A 23,851-nucleotide genomic window follows, 5' to 3' on the forward strand; every position below is an offset into this window, starting at 1 on the left:
CGTGTGATCGATTATGCGGTGTGGGGCTTACCTGGGCCCCCCAAATATTTTATTCAAGTTGGCACCCCTGTCGGGAGACCCAGTTAAGAGCAGCAATTCCCTCCACCAGCTCAGGGTCTTGGTACTGCAGAACAGCCTTTCACCCTTTCACTCATCTGCATTTCCCCTCCTCCCATAGTTATATGCCCTGCAAGACAAAACATAAAAGATATATAGGCAACTTGCACATGAAAAGCCTGGATTAAATTCACTCTCTAGCTAATCTCATACGTGTCATCAGAGTGATTTTAAAAAATCATATTAAGCAAAAAGCCCAGCATGGTTCTCCTGATAGATGCAATATGGTCACACAAGGTCCATGGATTAGTTTTCACTGCATCATACTGCATTATCATTGAGTTTGAAAGCAAAGCTGTTCCCCTCATCAAGTGCGCAATAATATTTTAATTCGGTATGGTTTAGGTGCCATGGACAGCCCGTAAATTGGATTCAGATCTAGATGATCTTCAGGAGGTTTCTCCAGCCTCAGCTGCTGCAAGATGGTGGTGAGGATGACAAAGACTTCATTGCGGGCGACTTCTTCTCCCAAACATTTTCGTATTCCCATTCCAAAGATCAATACCTTCTCAGCCAAGCTCTTGTTGAGCTCTCCATTTTCATTCAGAAATCTATGTGGTTTAAACAAGTAAGGGTCTTCCCATAAAGATCTGTTGTGAAAAGGGGGGAACACACCATATTTTAAGGTCCCAACTCTTACAAGAAGCAAAGATGGCTGCTATAGTCCAGGTAGGACACTTAATTTAAGTTATGCTTCACATAATTTAGCCACACCTAAGCAATGAAGAAAGCAACATTCCATTGAGATTTTGGATTCCAATTTTGGGAAGCCCACTTTTAAAATGGAAAAAACCAATGTCCCTTGTGGAGGCAGAGATGAGTTTGAAATGGATTGATAAAAGTGCTAAGTTTATTTGCCGAAGAGACTCAAAAGCAAACAGGAAGTAGAGATTAGGTCACCCATCCATGGGATATACACATGAAGGCAGATGTCGTAGGAGAGTGGCAGAGCACGTCTTCCATGCATATGGTCCCAAGTTCAATCCCCAACAGGTAGGGGTGGGAATGTGCTTGGAGAGCTGCTCCCAGTCAGTGTAGACCTGGTGTTGGGAAACTCTGGCCCTCCAGATGTTGATGAACTACAACTTCCGTCATCTCAGGCCACTGCTTGTTTGCGCTTGCAGGAGTTGTAGTTCAACAACATCTGGACAACCAATGGTTGCCCTTCTGTAGACAATACTGAAGTTGATGGAGCAGTTGGGTATAAAGCACCTTCCAATGTTCCTATCAGTGGGGCACAGAGAGATGGGCTCAGAGAGAGAGAAAGCTTTCAGTTTTAGTCCTGCTCACCACTGCCTTTGACTCACTGGTGACCTCGTAACAGATTGCCCCCAAGGGAATGCTGCCCTCAAGAGAAAAATGATTGCCCTCCCCTGCATTGGGAGATGCTTGAAATGCCCCTTGTGTTGCTGGGAGAGGGGGTCTTGCAGTGCTACAACCAGAGAGGACACAGGCAATATCCCTAACAAGCAAAGGTAATCCCTGATAGCAACCAAACAGGGAGGAGGCATGGCTTCCACTGACAAGAGGCCACAAGGTGGGAGACAAAAGCAGCCAGCATGGAGGGACGTCACTGTGCACCTTGCCTCCTGGTAGTGGTACGGTTGCCAGCTGCTGAGATGATTGGGATGGGGTTGCCAGTGCACTAGCACAGCCAACGAGGCACTTCTGCTAGTCTGATCACACAGCCCTGCCACCTCTCATCTTCCACTCTCTGCCTGGAAAGCAGCAGGGATGTCTCTGCTAGGAGACCAGGTGTATGTTACTGCCCATTGGTCCAATAGGAGCAATGTGGTGTAGTGGTTAAGAGGGATAGACTCGTAATCTGGTGAACCAGGTTCGTGTCTCCGCTCCTCCACATGCAGCTGCTGGGTGACCTTGGGCTAGTCACACTTCTTTGAAGTCTCTCAGCCCCACTCACCTCACAGAGTGTTTGTGGGGGGGGGGAGAGAAAGGAGATTGTTAGCCGCTTTGAGACTCCTTCAGGTAGTGATAAAGCGGGATATCAAATCCAAACTCCTCCTCCTCCTCCTCTTCTTCTTCTACCTGCCATGCTCAGAAATGCATTATGCCCTCCAAGACAAGTCCCTCTCCATCACTCCCTGTCCACCCTACGTTCTAAGCCTATGCATAGCAGACACAAGAGAAACCCTGACTATAATGCCTTTTTAAAAAAATAGTATTGTTACTTACTCATCATGATTTACTTGATACATATTAATGAAGATACAAGTCTTTGCGGGAATATGGTACCCATTCAGAGTGGCATCTTTGGTGGTACTGGAAACAAACACACAAGCGCATACACATCACTGTTGTTCAACACTGTGATATGTGGAGCTGCACAACAGCTTCACAGCAATCTGCAGATAATGGTGAGAGATCACCCCGTGGCCCCTACCTATCAGAAATATAATTTAGGATTGCTCCACACTGGTCTACACTTCCTGCTACGAGTGCCATGGAACAAACAAAAGGAACCACCAAGAATAGCCTGGGTCCATCACTGCTGATGTAAAGGGTCGCTTAGATTTTATGTTGTTATATACCAGCATTACAGATCTTGGCTTCTCCAGTTAGGGATCTGAGAGTTTTCCAAATGTCATGGAATATTTCATGTGAGTGAAATGCTATTTTCCTTATTCATTGTTAAAATAAATGAATGAAAGATGAAATAAATCCCACAACCCGTTTTTCATTTGAGCAATGGTTTCTTATTTCACTCTCCCACTTAATCTTGTTTATAAATTTGCTAAGTTCCTAAAGGTTGCTAAATCACATTGGTTTGGAATTGGTGCAAGTCTCTCTTCCCTCTCCCACCCCATTTTGGGTGGCTTAAATACTGCCAGCTGAGTTGAGGTGATGGACTTTGCTAGCACATCTCTGGCTGAGCCCCAGCTCAGCCGGGAAAGTACAAGATCCACTCTCATCCTGGTGGATTTTGAATTTGGATGGCACTCATTTTTTCTTCAAATTGTTTGATTAAAGATGTCCAACCCCTGAATTATTATTTGTTCATTAATGTGTTTTATTTACAAATATAGGGCATTTAAACAAATAAAACTTTTTGGGTGGTGCTGGTGGTGAATTTTAAACAGTTTTGCCTGAGTGGCTTTCTTGCAATTGGTCACTTTAGGGCTAAGAACATTATAGTATTGGGGGATGGCTAGGGGATCTAAGGTAACTGTAACAGGGTGGACAAATATCCTAAGCCACATCTTTTACCTATAAGCTAGGGAAACGCCTCATAAAATAAGATACTTCTTTCTTCAGTACTCTACTGGACACAGAATTCAATTGATGATGGAAAAAATTATCTGGAATATTACCTCTGTGGTCAAGCCCCAGTATTTAATAATAAGGCAGAATCCAGTGATGGGAAGTTAGGGAAGGTGGTGGTGGGGGGGGGGGCAGAGTGCTAACTATTCTTGGGTTTTACATGGGTTTTGTTAAAAGTCTGTTGAAAATATACAAGGCAAGGTATTTCAGCAGATTTGTAACAAACCCCATGCATACTGAACCCCAAAATAGTTACCCCCTCATTCCCTATCACCTCTACCCTAATCCACCCGCAATGCCTAACCAACCACACCCCACTCCTTGTGGCAAGGAAAATGTAGATTGCATTGCAGTCACTTAAGGTAGCTTGGCAGTTCTGCGTTGGCAGCACCATGCAACACATTAAGTAGTCATATGAGCAGAACTCTGAAACAAAACCACTCTCCAACTCTGCTTCTTACCAGTGAGGAATAGTGAAGGGCAGGAAGGAGGTGTGCCTAAATATTTCGTGAAGAAAAGCTTCTGTGTAATGCAGAACTTTTCGATCTTCAAACCTTGATGGTCTTTCTCCAATCTTTGCATCTGCACAGAACAAAATGGAGCATGTTTCAAGCAATGTGCTTCACAGATAAGGGCCTCAGTATTGTTTCCATTTTCCATTTAATCCATTTAATCAAGAACATTACCAATTTCTTCTTGTATTTTCGTTTGAATTTCCGGATTGCTTATCAGGTACAGAAATATCCATTGCAAACATACTGACAGTGTAGCAAAGCCTACAAAATAAATGAAGAGTCAGGATATGTGATGGTTAAATTATTATTCTACACACAACACTTTGGTATTTCTATATGTTGAAATCCATTGTAGGCATAATGCACAAATCCCAAGAGATATTCCATCATGAAGCTCTTTTCATGGACCAGATTCCATACACTTCCATATAAAATTGACTAGACCGTTATGATTTGACATGTTTTGGTACTACTGGTAATTGCTAATTGGTCACTTAAATCCAGGTCCTGGATATTTCCATGCCTGCATGAGCATTTCCCCCACCAGACGTGCCCTCTAGCGGGGACCGAGGACCCCCAAAATTTTCAAGGAGGGGGCTGGGCACCCTCAAAATTCCACAACCACGCGCACCTGCTGCCAGGGCTGTGGCAGGGCGAGGCGTCTTTGCCCTGTGCATCCCTTTCACAATGGCCAGGGTGCCTTTCAAAAGGTAAGGTGGTGGGCGGTGGGGGATGGCGGGCTGAGTCGCCCTGGTCGGGTGGGTGGGATGGTGGGCGTGTGACATCACGCATGCATGACAGACTCCCCCAATGTTGGGCACAACTCAATGCCTCTGTTTCCCACAGTTGCAATGTTTCATTGGCTTTGTGGGATGGTGTTTTTGTCACCAGGTCCTCAATTTATTGCCATCATTTTATTTAGCCGAATGGCAAATTCAGGTCACAGATCCATTTTCGCTGAAATTTACAGCCAGTTCCAGCTTGACAGTCAATTTTGCAATTCCACCCCTTCTCAATGGTCCAAGAAAATGTTCAGACATACAGTATTTTTCTATCAAATGTTAAAGTGGATTTTGTTGAGTTCCATTCTAGGGGGTGAAACAAATTCCATATTTTATGTGTTGAAGAAATTTAACACACTTTGCTGAAGTTTGTCCATGTTGACACAAAATCCATCTACACAGAAGATACTGGGCAAGAGGACTACAATTAATTAATGTATACTTTTCAAAAATCTCATGAATTTTAAGTCACACTTAGTCTATCCACCAATAAAGATAGGGGCCTTTATATGGTCCCAAAAAAATTTCAGCGGCTCTTCACCTAAAAGATCAGATGTCAACAGCAGGCAGCTGTGTTTTAAGGGTCATGTTTAAAAACTCGCAGTGGCAAAAATGTTTCATACTTACCAGCCCCAAAAATGTCATTGACTGTAACTATTATTTTCTGATGAGATAAAGCTGCAGCTTTCCCATCCTCTCTTTTTTCATTGCTTACACTAATCAGGGCATCTGTGATGTCTCTGAGGTGGTTCTACAGGAAGGAAACAAAACCCCGGATGCTATTTTCATCCAATCACTTTTTACTCGGCAACCTACAATTTGTTTAATCCTATCTTGTTTTTTCCTTCCCAGCCAAATCAAGGGCTTCAGACTCTTAGGACAAAATTTATTTTGGAAAAGGAAACAGCAAGTATCAGCTGTTAATAATATCCCATAATGATAAATAATTCCCATAATGATAAATTCCTTAGGCAACAATCCTAGCCTGACTTCATAGCAAGGTCTTGGCCTAAGGAACATTAAAGCCACAGAAATTTACTGCCAAGTCAATACACACAAAAGAAAGCTAATGATATTTCTCTTGACAGTACAAGAGTGTTATCTTCTCCCAATCTCACATAAGGCTGGACAGAAGTCGCATTAATCTGTGACTTCTGTTTTAAACTACAGTGGTACCTCCGTTTGCGCGCAGGATCCGTTCCGGAGCTCCAGTTGGATCCCGAGGAATTTGCAGCCGGAGGTGCAGCTTCTGTGCATGCACACAGCATGGTAGAGAGCTTCTGCACATGCGGCGAAATAAATATTATTTATAACTTGAAGCCATTGGTTCAGGTTCTAGTCTCTGGAGCAGGAATCATAGAATTGTAGTTTCTAGACCCAGGATCATCTTGCTTGCCCTCCTCTGCACACATTCCAGATTGTCGATATCCTCCTCAAATTGTGTTGCCCAGAACTGGACGCAGTACTTTGGTATGTTTTTTGAACCAAGAACGGATATGCAACATTCCTCCTCCTCAGAATTCCGGATGCAAAATCAGTATCCCAGAACTCCAGGGGGTGAAGAACTCCAGGTGGTGGCCAGGGATATACACACCAGCATTGTGCCTGTGCACTTTCCCCTCCAGAGCTAATAGCAGTTTTTGGAGGTACAATTTTGCATTAACTGCTGCAAAATGCTATTGCCCAATTAGCATCTAAAAAGGTAAAGGGACCCCTGACCATTAGGTCCAGTCGCGAACGACTCTGGGGTTGCGGCGCTCATCTCGCTTTACTGGCCGAGGGAGCCGGTGTACAGCTTCCGGGTCATGTGGCCAGCATGACAAAGCTGCTTCTGGCAAACCAGAGCAGCGCATGGAAACGCCGTTTACCTATTTATCTACTTGCACTTTGACATGCTTTCAAACTGCTAGGTTGGCAGGAGCAGGGACCGAGCAAAGGGAGCTCACCCCATCGCAGGGATTCGAACCGCCAACCTTCTGATCGGCATGTCCAGGATATAATAGTTCTGTTTTCCTCACAAGATTTATATACCACTTTACTGTAATAAATCCTCAAAGTGGTTTACAAAAAAATGAAATTATTTTTAAAACAGTTTAAAACAGCTATTTATAACATTCAAAAGTGATTAAAATCAATGATAAGCAGAAAACTAGATTAAAACACATGTCAACCTTCCACATGTCTGGAATGTTAGGAATGTTAATATGAGAAATGTAATCTAAGTTGCCATTCTACTCTGCCACAAAGTATAGAAATGTAGTGTTTGAACAGAAAGATACTGCATTCCTGTATTCACCCTTTCAATGTTTTTGACAGGCGTCTCCTGCCATGCCTACTTCGTAGCAATTCGTCACAACTTTATGGTATTGGCAGTTAGGCATTGGAATATTTAATATGTGGTGTAATGTGTGTTGTGTGCTGGAGGGCAGGTTGTGGCCATCACCTACCTCCTTTGGGTATCCCATTAAAGGGATCCGGCGGTTGTGGATCCTGTCCGATGCCCTGCTGGTGGCTAGGGCCATGGCACGACCCCCAGTGACGTCAGGGGAAGCTTCCAGTTGTATTTGCATCAACAAGCTCCTCCCACTGGTTGTTAACCCTAAGATGGCTACCCGCCGGTTGGGGTGGAGTCAAGCGTTGTTCTCTTGTCCAATGCCAATACCACTCACATACTGTAACCAATAAAGTTGTGGCCTTATTTTGCCCATTAACCTAAAATCATGTGTCCTTGTGTTTTATTTACCCCACGCAGGTGGCTGGTCATCAACTCGCAAGTGTCATGCTACCTGAAAAACCACCCCCACCACCCCCGGTGTTTTCAGCCTCCACGGATGAAAGCTTACCTTATCGTATGTGGTGTAATGGTCTTCCACACGTTTTGCAACAAAGTTGTTGAACTTCCCATAAAACTCTCGAGCAGCCTTTGCAGCAGGCAGTGGGAGGTAACGGAGGCATGGAATAAAATCAGCTGGATTGAAGGCGCCTGATGCTTTTATGAAATCATCGTTTACCTTAAGCATGCATTGAAACTCCTCGTCATCATGGTCATACCTTTTGTTGAAGCAGAGGGCACAGACAACATTCGCAACTGCACAGGTAGTGGAGACAGCAGGGTCAAAGCTACCAGCCTGTTTGGAGAGCTCTACGAAGGTTTTCACCAGTTCCAAAGCTTCAGCACAAACATGCTCTTCGAGCAGACAAGAGCAAGTTGAAGACATGGTTTCTGATTTGGTGAGTGACCTTAAAGCTTTGCTGGCAATTTGCTTCTGAAGCTTCCAGCTTTCTCCGTACTTCACAGAAAATGACAGGCTCTCTCCATCAGCAAAAAAAGAAAAGGTGTGCATGTCAGGTCGGGCAGCAAAACTCTCCCCATCTCTAAGCAGCACCTGTTTCACTGCATCCAGTCCATTAACTACCACGACTGGTACCATTCCCAGCTTTATCTGAAACACATCTCCGTATTTCTTCCGCATGTGATCAAATGAAATGTAGGGATGCTCTCCCAGCTGGAGAAGATTGCCCACAATTGGCAGAGACCAAGGTCCTGGTGGCCGAGGTTGCTTGCTCTTCATAAAAATTCGTATAGAAATTAAAATGGAAGCCACTGTAAAGAAGGCAATGGTCACCTTTGAAAAGGAAACTTCTTCAGCTGTAAAATTCATTTTCAAAAAAGAAAATACCTGAGAAGAAAAATAGCAGAGACTGAGACTCCTTTAAAATAAAATGAAATAAAACTTACAGACATGTGTAGATACATAGATTTCCGGCAAGACATTTTGCAGCTCCATACACAGTAGAACCCATTTGCTTTGTGGCACATTATCTCCGTGTCCCCCCTTCCCAATGCAACTCAGAGGTTCTCCCACACTTCTGTATATAGTGATATCATATGGTAAAACCACTATATTTATATGTATGTATGTATGTATGTATGTAAAGGTAAAGGGACTCCTAACCATTAGGTCCAGTCACGGACGACTGGGGTTGCGGCGGTCAACTTGCTTTATTAGCCGAGGGAGCCAGTGTACAGCTTCCGGGTCATGTGGCCAGCATCACTAAGCCGCTTCTGGTGAACCAGAGCAGCGCACGGAAACGCCGTTTACCTTCCCACCGGAGTGGTACCTATTTATCTACTTGCACTTTGACGTGCTTTTGAACTGCTAGGTTGGCAGGAGCAGGGACTGAGCAACGGGAGCTCACCTCATCACGGGGATTCGAACCGCCAACCTTCTGATCGGCAAGCTCTAGGCCCTGTGGTTTAGACCACAGTGCCACTATATACATACTATATATGTATATAGTGGCAAAGCATACTCCCAGCTCATTTACATTTTAGAATCCGTATACAACTCTTGACTCTTAAATTACAACCAAAGGCACCTTTCATTGGGTAGAGCACCCTAATACCTACAGAAGAGCCAAATAATTAAATGTGTCTAAATATCTCTTGGGGAACACAGCAATGTTTCACCAAAGCCAAGTTCTTCATAATATATAGCCAGCAACCTTGCGGTACCTCCAGATGGCTGCTTATTGTGGGATCAGTCTTGCTCACGCAAACAAGCTTTTCACAGCATCCATACGATGTTGTCAGCATCAAAATACCAACCCATATTTTTGCACCATTAATCTGCCTGAAGTGCGTGCATATCCTGGTTAGACAGGATTTGGTCATAGCCATAGCCATAGCCTATGGACATGGCCATAGCCTCCTCCTTGTTCCATGAAAACAAACCATGACTAGGGATCTGCAAGTGGTAGGCTGGATTTAGTCCTGGCTCTAAAGAATGTAAGTTGGCCTTTTAGTGCCAACTTAGAAGCAATGGGGATATTAGGAGATGAAATGGTTGTGGAATAAGACTTGCTTGGATTCCAGTGGGGGAGATGAGGACCATCCATCGCCTCCTGAAAGCGGCTATCTTGTCAATGAGATTATCAGAACAAACAACATGGGATGGTTCCTTTGAGAACGTGTGCAGGCAAAACAGAAGGCTGGCTATTTAAGAAATGAAATGAGATGTAATTGTTTTGGGGAAAACATAGTAAGTGGCAAATTCATCCCAAACTATTTTCTTTAAAAAAAAAAATCCACAAACCAGAATATGTCATTATGGATGGAGAAGTCTGCACTTTGGCAATGATTCAGCAGTATTCCAACTCTAAATATTTATGATAGTGTTGTAATAGTGTGCACTTTGAACCAAGTTCTGGCTTCCCCGCTTGTGCCTCTAAAGCAAGAATTGTTTACTGCAAACTGTCCCTTCTCCAATGTAGAATTCCTGGAATCAGTCTCAGCTTCTCTCCCATAAACTGAATCATGAAGAGGCGTGTGAAGAAACTAAAGTTAATTTAAGAACAGGATTTCTGGATAACTCATTGCTTTTCAAAATGTAAACAAGTAGTTTAAATCTCCCCTCTCCTAGCTACACATAAGTCTTCCTCTAAAGAGCTAAAGCAAGATATGTTTGGGTTTTATATCTACAGTATCACCATGTTTTCCAATAGAGAAATATCAGGGTTGGAAGAGATAGAAATGTATTTAACCATTTTCACATTTCCCCCCATATTTATTCAAAAGTTACAATACAATGCATTTTCATTCAATATATCCCTTCCACAGACACCTCTGTGATGATGGTGACATTAAAATATTCTGTTCTTCAATAAAAGAGAAAAGGGGAGACCAGATCGTGTCAAAGGTATCTTTTCTGGAGATGACTTGTGAAGACATTTGTGTTGGGGGGGGGGGGTTGTCCATTGCAAGGGGGTCCCCTGGGTGCAAGGACCATTCTCCCTTTTCTGAGCTCTTTATTTTGGCTCTCTCTGACACTCTACAATCAAGCAGTCACCAAGCAGGCTGGATCCTGATGCGAGTTGTAGTCAAAACCTAAGGAGCCTGCAAAGACTAATCGTGGTCACTCATTGTGTGGGAAAAGGCATTTTGCATATATCCAGGACAGCTCCCCCCCCCCAAATAGCGCAAGAGCAACGCAGAGTATATCCTGCTCCCTTGAAGCACGCCTTCGTAATCCCGCAATGTAGACATTTTCTGGCGGACAGACCACCAGGAAGCCACAATGAGACTCGCGCGGTCTCTTCGCATTTGCCCAAGACCCAAGAGGCTGGACGAAGCGGTTTTCAAGGGATTTCCTAATTCCTTTTATTATGGCACCCTGCAAAACGCTGTTCAAAGGGGAGATCAAGCGACTCTGCACATGCTCAAAGGCACGTCTCTCGGCCGCTTTTTGAAGCCTTCACATTTTTATTTCTCAAAACCAAATCAAGGGTTTTCTTATTCGTTTCTCTTTTGTTCTCTCTCCCCCTCCCCCCACCCTTGCAAACAGCACCGAGAGTGCACGAGCGGCCTTCGCAAAATCAACCCAAATCTGCAAAGGAAAGCCGTGGCTTGCGAAACAAGATCCCCTTTCCCACGGCTCACCTGCCCTTGGACGCAGCAGAACTGCGATCCGACGCAAACCCGGCGCTGCGGTGGCGCTTCGCGTGCCTTCTTCTTCTATTCCGCTCCTCGCTCTTTGCCCAAGCGGAGCCAGCTGCGGCGCTTCCGACTGCTTCCAGCAGAGGGCGCCAGGCGCAGCCCGCCGCCCTATGGCCCCGCGCCGTTTGAAATGGGGGGCGCTGCCGCGTGAGGCTCCTGCCCGCCACTAGAGGGCGCTCTGTGCACGCGGGAATCTCTTGCATATCATTACCATCCTCCTCCGTATCATATATTTATACCCCGCCTTTCCCGCTGACGGGACTCAAGGCGACTTACATATAAAAAGAAGAGCTGCTGAAAACATAGAAAGACCCATTAGATGTTGACAGAATTAAATCTGTTTTAAAAAAGAAAAAAGAAAGCACAGTGCCTTCAATTCAAAGCAGCCAGTTCCCTAAAGCCTGTTGGATGGAGCCAGCCTGGCTTCTCCAGGGAGGGAGGAACAACCAAGGGGTGAAAGGAGAGAGTGCTTCTGAGCATGTGAAGGTAAAGAGGGGTGGTGGAAGCTGCCTGGACTGCACTGAGCTCCTCGGAGGAGAGTTGAGATATGCAGGTAATAAAGCGACATTGCAGGGGGTTGGACTAGATGACCCTTGGGATCCCTTCCAATTCTACAATTCTATGAACATGGGTTAATCTCAGTGCAAAAAATGAGGCATACACAGCTGCTGATGGATCAGCTACAAATGCCATTAATAATAAGTTCATATGTGTTTCCTCAAAGTAATCCAAGTTTCTAAATTTAACTGGTGCAGAAAGTAAGTGTTAACCTACTCCTCCAGACATAGTTGTGCTACAGCTTCCATCATTGGCCATACTGGCTGTGGCTGATGGGACTTGGAGTCCGGAAAAATTGGAGAGCCAGAAGTTCTCCATCCTTTACCTACAAGAAGTATTTACCAGGCTGGTGGTAGTCTTTATGCAGTCACATAATTTTGAACATGTTGGGTTAGATCTAGATTCAGGCTGCAGTCCTGACTCAACGTACCTGGGAGTAAGACCCACTCAATTCAGTAGGACTTATTATTGTGCTGTGTGTCTAGGCCCACTGATTTCAACTAGGCTCCCTTTTTTGGCTTTATGAAAAATGCACTTCTCCTGCTGCCTCCTTTTCCTTTGCAGATGAGACTTGGCCTATAAGCTTTGGTTATATGACTGTGTTTTTCATTCCTATGGCTGCACTAACGTCTGCTTGGAACATCCATGGTGCCTCCTGATATTTACTGTATATTCTGGTATATAAAACTACTTTTTAATCCAGGAAAATCTCCTCAAAAGTCAGGGGTCGTCTTATACACCCAGTCATCTTATACGCTGGAAAATACGGTACTCTTCAAATAATAAGTGACTAGCAATTGCATAACACATTGTCAGAGTTACAAAGGTTGCCCCAGTCACCACTTGTATACTTCCTTGATTCTGCGTATTTTTCTCTCCAAATACTTTTCAGGAAAGAGATTTGCCTTGGCACATATTCAGCAAACATGCCACAGCATGGGAGCTGGACAACTTGGAAAAGAACTTTACCCATAGAGATCAGTTAAGGACGCTTATCTCCTAATTATGCAGGTTAGAGCTGGTATGATAGTAACGCATATTTAGCATTTTAAAATATTGAATGGCAATATCCCTGACAGTTAAATCCAGTCGCGAACGACTCTGGGGTTGTGGTGATCATCTCGCTTTACAGGCCGAGGGAGCTGGTGTTTGCCCGCAGACAGTTTTCCTGGGTCAAGTCGCCAGCATGACTAAGCCGCTTCTGGCGCAACGGAACACTGAAACCAGAGCAGCGCACGGAAATGCCGTTTACCTTCCTGTCGGAGCGGTACCTATTTATCTACTTGCACTTTGGGGTGTGCTTTTGAACTGCTAGGTTAGTAGGAGCAGGGACCGAGCAACGGGAGCTCACCCCTTTGCAGGGATTCAAACTGCCAACTTTCTGATCGGCAAGCCCAAGAGGCTCAGTTTACACCATAGCACCACCAGCGTCCCAGCACAGCAATTGGGTGGTGGAAACATAAACAGCATAAGAGTGCCCCCAGCTCCCAAGTCCTCTAGACTGTCCAGAGAGAAATCATGGTCAATGGTATCAAAAGCCACTGAGAGATCCAGCAGGACCAGGAAACAACTTTCACCTCTGTCCCTAGCCTGCCGGAGATCATCGACCACAACAAATGCTTGGAAATGGAATGCAGGATGATGCCTTTCTCTGATACCCACTCTGGGAATCACATTATAGGGACAGGTGCCAATGCTGTGAAGGCCACCACTGCCAAGAAATACTGATCCTCAGCCGCCACCACCAAAACCTGCTTGCAGAAAAGCTGTCAACCTGTCACAGTATCTCCAGCATCAGTATACAGAGGCCCGTCCGTAACATGGAACTGATGCAAGCCGAAGTGCCGCACCTGTGCACGCGCATGGCACAATTTAGCACTTCTGCGCATGCAGGAGCAGCGAAATCCGGAAGTAGCCTGTTCTTGTACTTCCAGGTTGCCGCAGGACGCGACATGAAAACACGTAACCTGAAGCAGACGCAACATGAGGTATGACTGTATACCAACTCAGACTAGAGCCCCTCCTCCCCGCCCTCTCCCCACAAGCCACTTTTGTATTCTACAAAAATACAAAGTAGACATAAGTGACTTGGAATGACTTGGGGGGGGGGTACCAAGCTAGCCAGCAGCCCCACTGAGGAGACAGAGGTACCACCATCAGAAGAGCACCAGTACATACCACTATGTACCAAAGGCCAGCACCACCCACTAAGGAATGCTCCATAATGAAGCATTCAACGTCTCTCTCTTTTGTGAACATGAAAAGCAAAACCAAGAAGAGGAGGGACTGCAGAACAAAGCAAGCATCTCCTGCCAGTGCAAAAAGGAGGCCTGATAGAAGTAGAAGAAGTACAATAACCTGGGGCTCACGAGATTGAGAGCTCCAGCATCCTGGATGACCAGCCATGCCAGCAGGGGCTAATGAAGAAGAAGAAGAAGAAGAGTTTGGATTTGATATCCCGCTTTTCACTACCCGAAGGAGTCTCAAAGCGGCTAACATTCTCCTTTCCCTTCCTCCCCCACAACAAACACTCTGTGAGGTGAGTGGGGCTGAGAGGCTTCAGAGAAGTGTGATTAGCCCAAGGTCACCCAGCAGCTGCATGTGGAGGAGTGGAGACGCGAACCCGGTTCCCCAGATAACGAGTCTACCGCTCTTAACCACTACACCACACTGGCTCTCTAATGGGAACTAATGGGAGTTCAAGTCTAACAACAACCAGAGGGCACCAGGTTGGGAAAGACAGAGTGAGCCTATCTTCTCCTTCTTCTTCTTCTTCTTCTTCTTCTTCTTCTTCTTCTTCTTCTTCTTCTTATTTTTAGCAGGTAGTAATTCAATGAAGAAATCAAAGAAATGGTCGCTGTAGTTCTAGAAGATCAGGCAAAAGTTTGCATTGTGGGGAGCAGTATTGCATTCACATGATGGTAGATGGTTAAAGGCACGATCTCTACTTCCCCCAATTAACTTCTTCGAATAATCCAGAAAAAAGCCCAAGTTGGTACAACAGAAGGTTAAACAGAGTGAATGCTCAAATATATTTTAAAAAATGGATAACTGTGAACTCTACACTACTCCTTATTAAAAGGTTTCTGTTTCAGGGACCTCAGTTTCTGTTGTCTTCCAAGTGTGCTGCTGTATCTGAAGTTTCTTATTTATTTTCTCCTTTCAAAGACTAATCTGTCAAAGGACTTGAGTAATGCAGCAGTACTTAGGAGTTAATGATTTTTCAAAAACAAAAATGCAAGTGTTTGTTTCTAAATTTGCATAGACAGGGTATTTCCAAGGTATTTCTTGGACTGAAGAATGTCTACCCAGATGCTTAGAAAGTTGAGGTAATTTTTAGTATACTTTAGCATTTTAACTTCTGAATCCTTTGAGGGATGGCTGGGATTTTTTCTTGATTTTCTTGTTTTATCTTTTTGTAGTTTTTTTTACAATCAAGTGGTGTAGAAAGTTTATGAAAGTTTATAAATAAGGGAGGATGTCTTTTATTTATGAGATTTCTGCCCTTTACCAGGGTAGGTTACAGCAATTATACATATGTGTGTGTGTGTGTGTGTGTGTGTGTGTGTGTGTGTGTGTGTGTGATTATAAAACAAATGAAGCAGATGCCATCACAAAACAAGTGTAAAATTAAAAACAGTTCCATATATAAAATAATACAAAAATTAAAAACAATTCAATATATAAAAACAGTTCAAAATAGTTCCAACAGAGATGCAAAATGGGATAAAGATCTTCCTTTAACAGGCTTGTTGAAGGAGGATGATCTTCTGTATTTGTCAAAAAGAGTATACCAAAAGGTTGCTGCCATAGCGCTAAAGGCCCGATTCCTATATTATATGGAACAAACCTGAAAGGATGTTGTCTACAGGAGGTCCTCTACTGCACAGCACAGGAATCAATGTGGTATACAAGTACCTGCTCCATTATATGCATGATAATGAAAAACCAACATATGGTCCCAACCCCCTTAGAGCTATTTTCCTGGAGTATAGGTGCAGTCCCATATTACACCAGGTCATCAGCTGAGAGGCATCAGAATGAGGTGGGAGGCTCTTGGCATCAGCAGAAGTGAAGAGCCACCAGCAACATGCCCAAGAAAATGTCTGTGAGCACTACAGGAATACTCAACCAGCTAAGCCTCTCTGCTGGCCACGGTCCACCTGCCGATCCCTGAAAATGGGGTTGGATTCGTAGGCAGGGTATAGTGTGGTGCACAGGGGAGAAACACACCTATGCTGGTTCCTAACCTCCTCCTGTTGCGCAAACATGCCTGCAAACAGCAAGACAGGAGCTGGCACAAGTACCCACCACCACCACCATTGACTCTAGTGGGAGAGAAAAAAGTAAAATGAGACTTCTACATGAAATAGCGTCTCCACCCCCACCGTTCATCCCACTCAGGTCCAGCTCTGAGGACCTTCTGGAGCATCTCTCACTGTGAGAAGTGAACCAGGGAACCAGACAGAGGGCCTTCCCAGTGATGGCTCCCTCCATGTGGAACACCCTCCCATCAGATGCCAAGGAGATAAAGAACTATACAACTTTTAGAAGGCATCTGAAGGCAGCTTTGTATAGGGAACTTTTTAATGTTCAATGTTTTATTATGTTTTTATATATGTTGGAAGTCGCCCAGAGTGGCTGGGGCAACCTAGTCAGAGGGGTGGGGTACAAATAATAAAATTATTGTGATGATTATTACTTACCCATCCTGCCACATTTTCCTGGCGTTTCTGCCTCCCAAGTCTGGGGTGGTTTGGAAATCACAGAGCTCATACCACCAGACCACGGGCACAGCAGAGCCTCATCCCATTTGCCAATCCATTAAGACTGAGTGACAGCTTTAAACAGCCTGAGCTGAATTCTAGTAAGAAATCTTCGTTTTACATTGTTAGTCATGCCATTTATTTATTTTTTATTTTAAGTATATCTTTAACAGTGGGAGGAAAACAATAAACCTTTTGGGGGGGAACACCACCTTCCTATTTTTTTAAACTTATAGAAATATGTAGCTTTGGATCCAAAGGTATCCCTCTCCATTTAGAATACATTTTAGATTCAAGCCATGGTTTTTTAAAAAATGTTGTTGTTGTTGTTTAAATAATAAGAATTGTATATTTGTAATTCCATGAAGTAAAATATAAATTAAAGGTGTCAAACTGTGCAATTGAAATATTTTAAAGCATTTTGCTTGATTCCTTTCTATAAATACTTCCCTGCAAAAATATAGAAATGTGATTTATATAACAACGATGCAACGGGGGGGGGGGGGGGAACGACTGCTTTTGTTTCCTGACTCGTCGGGAATATTTGACGCTACGGAGTAACAGAACGACGGAGGGGGGCTGGGGACTTTTGCTCCATTGCTTTTTACTGCCACCAATCAAGAGGGAAAGGTACACAGTAGGTATACATTTGGCACACACCCCGAATTCGGCGCCCGGATGCCCTGCACCCCTTTGCACCCCTGGGCAAAGACGGCCCTGCATTTGAAGCTTCAGCTAGACAATCTGTAGCCATTATTGAAAAACATATTCCAGTTAAGCGTTCATCAATTACACACACACACACACCCCAATGCCCAATGTAATATGGCATTATACAGTGCTTTTTTTCTTTTTTTTAAAAAAGGTTCAGAGGTACTCTCATTTTCCTACTCATATTGAAATACTGCCCCTCAATGAAGCCAAACTTAGATTCACAAAATGTTTAGGGGTATGCGTACCTCTGTACCCCCCCCCCCCAAAAAAGCACTGGCATTATATATTTGTTCCAAGTTTAGGTGATAAATCACATTTGACCAATATTGCTAATATGTGCTACCTGCACACATTACCTTGGTTATCCAAGATAAGGAATTGCACAGTGCATTCCTTGAGACCTTCCACCTGTCTGTCCTGCCTGTCATTGCAAAGTGGTCAAGGGCCAAGGGTGTTTTTCTTTCCAGTTAACATTTGTCCAGCACTCTGCAGCCTCCCTGGTTGCCCACACTTACTGATCTGGAAATGCGTCATGAGTTTTGGTTGAAGCTAGGGAGGCTGAAAATTGCAGATCACTAATGAGATGGTTTGTAGTATAAAATAATGGATATTCACACAAAAAAAAACCTCTTGCACCTCAAAAGTAAAGCAAGCACATTTTTTAAAAGCATGCACTCAGCCCCATCTACCACGCCTCATAATCTCTGAAAGACACACACACAAATCAGATCAAATTTCCGAAAAAGAAAATTGAATGAGTAAATAGTTGAGGACAGCCTTATACTGAATCAAACCAACAGTCCATTTAGTGACAGCCACTCTCCAGGGTTTCTGATGGGACATTCCCAACTCTACCTGGAGATATTGAGGACTGAAGCTGGGATTCCCTGCATGCAAAGCAGAAAACTCTCTTTGGCATATCACTGAACTCAGTAAATTATATTTTACCTTGCAGAACTGCTTGTAAAGTCCTGCTACCTAGATAAATCCTAACATCATGCCATCGGCAATTCTGCAAGGAATATTCTAAAAAAAAAAAAAAAAAAATCATACTCAGAAATGCATTGTCCTTGCAGTATAAAACAGGTTAAAACTATTGCACATGTTCTATTCAGCTGCCCATTTTACACAAAAATCCGTGATAAACATTTAAACTCCATGCTGAAAAAGGTTAAATTGTTTTGACCTCTTCAGGGTTTCCTTTCTACTCAACAGTCGGAGAACGAAGCAAAATTTATGAGAGATGCCATGAAACTATGTTGCTATAAGACTTGAGAGGCATTTTTGAACCTTGTTATGTCTATATTAGCTTTATCTTAAAGTAACTCCTTTTATGTTTTGATTTATATACTTTTGTATCTTCTGTATGCCAATAAAGCTGATGGATTGATAAATTGTGTTCAGCCGAGGCAGTGCTGGAGGTGGGTCAGAGCTTCTCAGCTGCCTTCCCAGCAAGTGGATGGCTATTGTGAGACAGAAAGGGAAAGGTGGTGGGGAGGTCAGGATGGTGAAAAGTCACTAGCAGAGCCAGCCGGGACGGTGCTGCTATGTTTGAGCCATGCTGACCTCCTTCTAAGCAACACCACCAATGCGCTTGCCAGAAAGCAAGCATGCCAGCTTCACCCCACAATCCATTTTTGGTGTGCAGTATCAAATACATGCCATCCAAAGTCAGCGAGAAGGAAGAAAGACCCCCGATTTGTAACAAAAGAGAAAAATTTAGGAGATTTATCAGATTAAGTAACTTCAGCATCTATAGTAGAAGGGGAAATGCTTCTTCACTGCAAATCACGCATACATTCTGTAACGCTTCTGCATTCAGAAATGTAATTAAATAGAAGAGTGATGCAAACAGAAGGAAATTATAGTAAAAAAAAAAAGTCAAAATATAAACACAGCAATATTAAAGCAAGGGAGCCAAAACACAGAGGAGTGAGATTAATTTGAAAAACATAATTTGGTTTGCTCAGAAGAAATGGAATAAAATTCTCAGGAGTTTCAGACATAGATTTTCATTATTTGCATACACAGTCAAGGATGCACCTAAAAACTAGTGTGCTCAGTTGGAAGAGCAAGAGACATTTAATCTCAGGGTTGTGGGTTCGAGCCGCATGCTGGTAAAAGATTCCTGCATTGCAGGGCTGGACTATATGACCTTTGTGTTCCCTTCCAACTCTACAATTCTAATGTAAAACTTGAAACTTCATCTTTTTTGTATTAGGAGGCAACTCATAATCTAAAACCCTAAATTGTAGTTTACGTAAATTGTTTGTAAATCTGACACTGATTGCTTGCCATGACACTTGTAATCATTTATTTCCCTCTTTTCCACATTCCTACAGCATGTAATACTAAAATGAAAGAACTGGTGTTTTTGGCGGGGACAGGGCGCCCAGTGTTTCATAATTCAAGGAATTTAATAAATGCATTTGGTGCACAAATCTGAATTGGTTAACAAGGACAGTTAGCACAGATTTTGGCTGCAAATCTATACATTCCTGGAAGTTAATGAGACTTCTTTCCTAAAAGCCATACATACATAATTGTGCTGTAAGCCTATATTCCTAGTCACATATGCATTGGATAGTCATTTTGCTGTCATTGATAACTTCTAACACACGGCACCTAGGAAACACTCACTTAGCAAGGAGTAAACAAAACACATTAAAATCACTGGCATTTACTTGCTCTGTCCAGGTGCTTTATAAATGAAAATGATTATGGTTATGACTTTGAGTTAACCCGAAGGATTATTCCTTAAGGACACTTTTTCCTTTTAGTCACGATGAGAATTAGTTTTATGGTTTGCTAAGTTGCTACAGCATTTTTTCCTTGTCGTTACTAATTATCACATATTTTCATTTCCTAAAAGAAACAAATCTATATGATGGCTATGGTCCCTCCCAGCTCTACAGTTCTATGATGCTACAATTCTAAATCAATATCACGTAGTGCTATAAAATTATTCTGCAATTCTATGAGAGAATAACAATTTTTTAAATCAAGCAAACTTTGGGAAGATTGGGGATCATGTAGAGGAGTTTCATTTGTGTAAAAGCCATTTTATTCTAGTCTGAGGGGAGAGAGAGATTTAACATGTTCCTAAATTGTATTTATCTGCTTTTGGGTACCAAAACCAAAGGCACAGTTATGTGCATTTAAACCCAAACTGTTTGGGGCTTGCCTAACATTCTCCACATCAGTTTGTGATTTTTCTAAAATCTCCATATAAATTCATCATGTATATAATTTTCACTAATATATGCACACTTCACCATAGTATACACATTTTTTAGTCATTACTTGGGTGGCAAACTGCCCTGGAAAAAATAAGAGGAGTGTGAATTTTGAAGGGTGGTTGTGTTTTGGTTTGTGTGTTGTTTTGGAAAATGTGAATGACATATTCTTGCCTTTAAATGCAAACTGAATCAATTTTTTTCTTACATCTTGATGGTGTGCACACATATGCATGAACTGTATGCCCAGTGAAAAGTGTTCTTCAGCATTAAGTCCTGCACCTAAGAAGAAAGACAACTCCACAGGGCACAAAACTGCAACTGGTAAGCAGACATTAGCACACAGCTTGATTAAGTAAGAGAGATTTGTGTCTGTTTTATCCTTTTTAAGAGAGACAACTACAAGTTTCTCATTTGAAAGCAAACACAGAATATAACGGCTTTGAAACAATCCCAAAGAAGCATTTTGAATCTGCAAAACTTTTATGAACAAACATCACTTACTGCCACATTTTCACACTGTTTTTCACTGCTCTGCCCTAAACCTAATTGCATTGCATGGGATTCTGCCAGTGCTGGAATAGTCAAGTGACCAATCTCGTTCTTATACATACTGTACATATTTTACAGTCCGTGGAAACACTCTGGATTTTTATGGGGTTGAATACCAGCCCACATATATTTATATAATCCCCCCACAATCCATGTCATGCATTTCCCTTATTTTGATGCTACTGTGCCCAAGAAAGCCCAGCACAAATAACAGGCTGAATAGCAACGCTCAGAAAGAAGCATACAAATTTCACCTCTATAGCATAAATAACCTGAAACTCTTTTAATAATATTCCAGTTTCTGGAGGTCAGAGCCAGATTTTTAATCCATTTATACAAAATCAGTACATGATGCAATCAACTTCAAGCTCAAGAAGAAAGTTTCCACTGAGATCAGTGACTTTACTTCCAGGTAAATGTGATTGAGACAGAAGTGCTATCTGGCAGAAAAATGAAAAATAAATAGCGTACTATATAATACGAATTCCACTTAATGAATGTATAAGACAGCTGAAGCAAATTATAGATTATTGGTAAAATAGCACCCATGTGTCTCTTTCATCTGTATTACACACTACCTACTCAATAATCAAATATATCAAAGCATTCAATTAATATGCCCTGGCTGAAAAAGAAAAAGGTTTCTGTTCTGCATTCCTTTGCATGCGTAAAGTTGCTGACTTATTAGACTTCAACACAGCATTCCAATTTAGTACAGCAATTGCCTAACTGTCTCAAGAACAGTCCTAAATCAAAAGTGACCCCAAATAAAATAAATACCAATTAATAGTAATCAATTGTTTTGCAAATGAAGTCTTTTTCAGGCAACACACAAGGCCTTCTGCAGAGAGTACATCTGTTTGCTGAGATACTATTTCAGCTTCCACAAAACCCACTTTTAATAAAACAAGAACAGCATTATTCCCATGATTAGAGAATGTATCTTAATGTGAAATGGCCACTCACAATCCAAGCCTAGCTAGCAATTTCATTTCAGCCACATTTTGCTGAATATTAACAAACATCTTATCCAACCTCCAGCTCCTTGCTTATGTTACCTCTTTAAATTGCTGGATCTTGAGGCTCTAAATATTAAATAGAACATCTCCAAGTACAAGCACACATGAACACTTTGTCCTGGCTGTCATCATCATTGATTTCTGGATCTTCTGCTGGAAAGTCAACTCTTTCACTCCATTCATCTTGCTGCCTTGAAGGAGGGTAGCTTCCCATAGCTTCACCCTGGGTGCCTTTAGCCTGACAGGATTCATGATCTTGACTGCAAATCTGATTAAATCCAGCATTAGGAGATGATCTGGATGTGCCAAACATCCTAAATGGGAGTTCTGAAACACAGAGAACAATTTTCTGGGAAATTTCTATTTACCAGCATCTGAAAATGACTCACCAGTTCCCTTTTGTTTGGGGAAGGCAAACTTTTAAAGTGCACCCCCACCCTTCCTGGTGATTATAAGCCTTAGCACCAGAGATGGCAGAGATGGTTGCTTGGCAACACATTTAGCCCTATCCTAACTAAATCTCTCCTGGAAAGCCACAGATTCACTTTGCACAGCAGAAACAGCCAACAATATACTGTGCCACACAGTCTTAAATTTATTTCAGGTATTTTTAAAGTACCTGAATGATCAATAAATTGGTTTCCTAAACAAAGCCCAAATATCTTCCACAGTTTGTATAGTTAATTCAGTTACATCTCCCTCTTCACCCCCTTTTTAAATCAACCATTCGTTTTCTTTAGAGGGCTGGGGGCTGGCAGGAACAAAATCACATTCTGTTTTAGAATACAGGTCATCTGAACGGATGATAGGCTGCGTTAGTCAGCCATTTTCTTTCAAAGCAAGGATCTGCCATGATGCCCTGTAAACAGAATGTGCTTCGCTTCAAGAAATTTATGTGGGTTTATCTTAATGTCATGTGAGGCATAATTTAAGTTTCACATTTGAAAGTGGGCTATATTGATTCAAGGTGGTATGAGTCAGTGAACAAAACAAAAAAAACACCCTACAATTAAAATAATTATAATTAAGTTATAAACTGATCAGAAAACAGAAATGTCTGAAAGCTCTATGTCCTTGTCAGTTTCTTAAACTTGTATCTGCATTATACCAGTTTAACTGTTGTGGGGCTGCATTCAACACGGCACTAATGGCATCCCACTTGCCCCAAAGAACTTCCCTTTCCTCTCTCTGCAAACCCCCCCCCCCCCGCACGCTCCATAAACCTGGCAGGTTTTGCACAGGGAATTGCAGAGAGGAGGCCTCAGGTTTTTCCCTGAAAAATTCTGGGATTTGCTTGGTAAGGCCACTAAGAATTCTGTTAGAGATCCCAGCCAGAGATCTGCAGCATCAGACTACAGTTCTTTGAGTTCCAGAGCAAAACAAACCAGTAGAAAGACATGGACAAAGCCTGCAACATTCTCTCCAGCCTGGGAACTGCAGAATGAGCAGTACCGGAGCTATTTTACCACAAGTCGACCACCCAATCAGATATATTATACCGGTACTTCCCTCCTTTAGTTTAAATAAGTGTGGTTTCAAACCAGGGATGGCGAAGCTTTTGCAGCCCAAGGACTGCACTCCCTTCGGGTCAGCTTTCCAAGGGCCACAGGCCAGGGATGGGTGGGGCCAGAACCAAGAATGGGCAAAGCAAGAAATGTAAAAGAATTTTTTGGACAGTAGATGGGTTTCTATATACAGTTCTCCATCCAGAAAAGCAAAAGGCAGCACCAGAGTCCAAGGACACATTCCAGCCAGGCAAAACTAATGCAGTGAAGAGCAGAATTGGGGGGGGGGGGGTTGTAGCTTGGAGAGAGGAG

General features: G+C 42.8%; 1 protein-coding gene across 2 annotated transcripts; it reads right to left on the reverse strand.

Annotated features, from left to right (window-relative positions):
• LOC117055045 (cytochrome P450 1A1-like) lies at nt 1-22,119 on the reverse strand. Of its 2 annotated transcripts, none has more exons than XM_033164373.1 (7): nt 22,076-22,119; nt 7,537-8,376; nt 5,321-5,444; nt 4,083-4,172; nt 3,858-3,978; nt 2,311-2,397; nt 1-707 (listed from the first exon to the last, which is right to left on the reverse strand). In XM_033164373.1, exons 2-7 carry the CDS (start codon nt 8,353-8,355, stop codon nt 425-427), a joined length of 1,524 nt encoding a protein of 507 aa, XP_033020264.1. In that variant the 5' UTR covers nt 8,356-8,376; nt 22,076-22,119; the 3' UTR covers nt 1-424. The 2 variants fall into 2 exon arrangements, with proteins under 2 accessions (XP_033020264.1, XP_033020265.1); XM_033164374.1 differs by lacking the exon at nt 22,076-22,119 and adding an exon at nt 11,133-11,197 and having other exon boundaries at nt 7,537-8,373.
• Between the last annotated feature and the right edge of the window lie 1,732 nt (nt 22,120-23,851).

The sequence above is a fragment of the Lacerta agilis genome, chromosome 11 (genome assembly GCF_009819535.1).
Source record: "Lacerta agilis isolate rLacAgi1 chromosome 11, rLacAgi1.pri, whole genome shotgun sequence".
Lineage (NCBI taxonomy): Eukaryota > Metazoa > Chordata > Lepidosauria > Squamata > Lacertidae > Lacerta > Lacerta agilis.

Bases quoted from the DNA above. Each gene is read 5' to 3' on its own strand.
- LOC117055045 (XM_033164373.1), bottom strand. From the start codon at position 8,355: ATGAATTTTACAGCTGAAGAAGTTTCCTTTTCAAAGGTGACCATTGCC. The intron at 5,445-7,536 runs GTAAGCTTTCAT...TCCTTCCTGTAG, and splicing joins ATTACACCACATACGATAAG to AACCACCTCAGAGACATCAC. The intron at 3,979-4,082 runs GTAATGTTCTTG...TGTTCTGTGCAG, and splicing joins GAAAATACAAGAAGAAATTG to ATGCAAAGATTGGAGAAAGA.